This window comes from Malania oleifera, chromosome 2, assembly GCF_029873635.1.
Source record: "Malania oleifera isolate guangnan ecotype guangnan chromosome 2, ASM2987363v1, whole genome shotgun sequence".
Classification (NCBI taxonomy): domain Eukaryota; kingdom Viridiplantae; phylum Streptophyta; class Magnoliopsida; order Santalales; family Ximeniaceae; genus Malania; species Malania oleifera.
Genome location: NC_080418.1, coordinates 65,184,848 through 65,188,296, shown reverse-complemented (window position 1 = coordinate 65,188,296; position 3,449 = coordinate 65,184,848). Strand labels below are relative to the sequence as shown.

Sequence of the window (3,449 nt, the reverse complement as noted above, 5' to 3'; positions counted from 1 at the left end):
TAATTTATAATTCATATTGTCAGCATAGTCTGCTAAACGCAAAAACTACTCAAGCAGATAGAAACGGAACAAGAAGAGCAAAAACAAGTCCAAACCCCCATAACACAGGTTTTTATTCTAATTAATTATTATATATTAGCTATACTCTCTCTCTCTCTCTCTCTCTCTCTCTCTGATTCCACAAGTTATAGTGAATCAATGCATGTTCATGGTATGTATCCCTGGCGCTTAAACTTCTCTTCCATATTAGTATCAAATTCATATTTCTGGTTGTTGTTGCTACCATAACCTTCTTTTACCTGCCCGTAGTATTCCCCTGCAGGATTCTCATTTTGAGCTACATATGAGGGCTTCCCGTCCAACGTGAACCCGTTTTTGCCATTATCATGGCTGTTTTCATTGAAGACCTGATCATACCCATTACTGTTCCTATTGCTGTTGTAGTTATTGTTGTTGCTGCCGTAGCCATAAGAGTCGTAAGATTTGCTGCTGCTGGAGGAATAGCCATTGTCGTTGCTGTTTTGGTACTCGGCCGTTGTCGTTTTGGGCTCCTCATACCCATTGTATCCCTGCCCGCTGGCGTACTTATTTCTATTATTATAGTAATTGGCATTGTAGCCGTTGTTGCTGTAGTAGCCGTTATTGCGACCGGTTTGGTCATCGGCGGAATTGAACTCCTGAGGAAAAGCATTAAAGAAGCTGTCGCCGGTGGCCCTTGCCTCTATTTGGGCAGAGGAGAATAGCAGCACTAGGACGGCTGCAGACACGAGAAAAGCAAGTTGCTTCGCCGAGGGAGCCATCTATAAGTATAACAACAGTTGGGGAGAATAGTAAAAAGAAAAATGGTCTTAGCACGTTCCTATGATAAACAAGATGGCCGAATTAATTGGCATGGCTTCTTTGGCCGTTACTACAACTCTTTATATACTCTCGTCCTCTTTCTCTCTCTAGCGTTTAGGCAAGGAGCAGATTGGTTTGGAGAAAATACTCTCTCTCTCTCTCTCTCTCTCTCTCTCTCTCTCTCTGCGCAAAAGGAGCAGCTTGGGACGGAAATTATGGGGTGTGGTGCACGCTAAGCAAGTTGGTCTATGAGTAGGCTGTGTTTGGGTGGATTGCTAGACTTAATTATACCCAAATTTTACAAATTCAAAAAGTGTATGTTGCAGAGATAAAATTCAAAATTGGGAAATTGGGGCGGTGGGGAACCAAACCCCACTAATTAATTAGAGTAATTATAAAGTTCCCAACTTGATCCCATTTTAAAAATAATTATAAAAAAAAAAGGGTTCTTCACAACTCATTGACATTTAAAAAAAAATCGTAATTAAATTGTTGGTATGCGCGTGTTACTTTTTTGTCTGTGAGCATATCTATTTGGATACTGCCTTTTGCATCCGTTGTTGACAAACACTGCAAAATATGTAATGGCAAATGTCTTGAGAGCAGTTTGACCCTAAATGGCTATTTAGCAATGAAAATGCTTTTATTATTTATTTATGATTCTACCAAATACTTATAAAATTTTGAAAGTTTTTTAATTTTTTTTGTAAGTATTGAAAGAGTAAAGCATATTATTATATTTATATGATAATTTTTTATAATAACAGAATAAAAATCGAAAAAAAAAACGATGACACCCTCGAACTTTTTTTCATTATGGAAGATACTTATTATAGTTATATAATGTAATCATAAAACTTTAGGCTTTACACGCAAATCTTGGTAAAAATGCATTTCATTTTAAAGCTTACGTCAATCAACCTTCAATAAAAGAAAAAAAAAAAAAAAAAAAGCAAAGAAAGTACAAAAAAACGTATTTTAACTGTAACTAATTTTTGTTATAATAACATAAGAAAGTCTAAATCCACAAGGCCTATTCTGGAAGAAGCAACCAACCTGATCTCGTATTTCATAGTTGAGTTGAGATGTGTAAACACCCTATTTCATTTTTTCGATATAGGCAACCTTTTGCTTATCAATCTTTGGGTTTACTTCACCTTGACTTATTTAAATAAAAATTTTATAATTAATCCTTAATAGTTTCAATATAATCAACCCAAAAATTAATAATTTTTAGCTCGGCTATGAAAAAAAATATGTTTTTTATTTTTTGAATAGTTACAAAACTATTGTTCTTTTCCACTTTTGAATACAAGTGAAAATTTGATAAAATGGAGCCATATTTTCGTAATTGTTGGGAAAACTCAAATTGAACTATGAAATTTTTTCTCCAAGAATAGACTCTTAGTTAATTATTAATCAATATTAGCATATTATGCTTTTTTATTGGTCAATATTGAGTTTAAAAACACAAATATTTTCAATGTTTTATATTTTATGGATGCACATGCTATCAAAATGTTGCATTAGATAGACCATCGCATTTCATTTGAGTGTGATATGTTTTCAAACTTCATAATTTTTTTATTTTTTTATTTTTTTATTTTTTTGTTGATTGGAGGTCTTATAATGCTAGACCATGGGAGGTAGTATTCTCTCATCCCATATCCTTTCCAATCCCATCTAAAATTTGAACTTGAGAGCTCCAACATATAATAAGTTGAACTTGAACTAGAATTTAACTTGAACGGGAACTAAAATCAACAAGTGGCATCAGAGTTATTAGTTGTACAATGGCTGGAGTCTCTTCAATTAAGTTCAACAGAACTGGTAATTTCGGGCTTTGGCAACGAAGGGTGAAAGATCTACTAGTACAATAAGGGATGGTCAAGACTTTGCATGGAAAGAAATCAGACGACATGAACGTGGCAAGTTGGTAGGATCTTGAAGCAAAGGTAGTTTCCACGATCCAACTTTATCTGGTCGATGACGTTATGTATGTTGTGCTGGAGCTGGAGACGCGTGAGCTGAGCTAGAGACGCGTTTTGCAAGTTGTGCCATTTATCTTGATGAATGTAACCTCTCATTTTTTTATTTAATATAATTTATTGTAATTGATTCCAAGCTACCTATAAATAGAGGAGCAGTGGAGAGATGAAAGCACAAAAAAGAAAAGAGAGGAAGAAGAGAGTGTGAGGAAGAGAGAAGCTGCAAGAGTTGTATTTCTTTTCGGCGATTTTTTAGTGAATTGTGGTGAGCTCCATGGACGTAGGTCGATCTTGACCAAATCACGTAAATTTTTGGTGTTCCAATTTTTCGGTATGTTCATAGGGTCCTAACAAGTGGTATCAGAGCCCGATTCTAGCAGAAAGACCAGATTAGAGTTGTTCACCGAAATCAAAGTTTTGGCTCAAAATTGAATTTTGAGGCCACCATCATGTTCACCTCGTCGAGATGAAGCCAACAATGCAAATCGGAGCTCGAAAGGAGTTCAAACGTAAGCACATGCGCCAACATGCGCTTCGCTGGAGTAGTTCGCCTCATCACGCGCTGGTGACCTTCCGCCCACGTGCGCCACTCGTCTTCCTCGCCTAGCCACTTCGACCCAA

The 3,449-nt window shown here is 36.2% G+C and overlaps 1 protein-coding gene across 1 annotated transcript; it reads right to left on the bottom strand.

Moving 5' to 3' along the window:
- Positions 1 to 206: 206 nt before the first annotated feature.
- LOC131148223 (uncharacterized) lies at positions 207 to 800 on the bottom strand. Its single transcript, XM_058097950.1, has one exon. It carries the CDS (start codon positions 798 to 800, stop codon positions 207 to 209), a length of 594 nt encoding a protein of 197 aa, XP_057953933.1.
- Between the last annotated feature and the right edge of the window lie 2,649 nt (positions 801 to 3,449).

What these genes read in the sequence shown, in the direction of transcription:
- LOC131148223 (XM_058097950.1), bottom strand. Translation starts at nt 800, where the DNA reads ATGGCTCCCTCGGCGAAGCAACTTGCTTTTCTCGTGTCTGCAGCCGTC.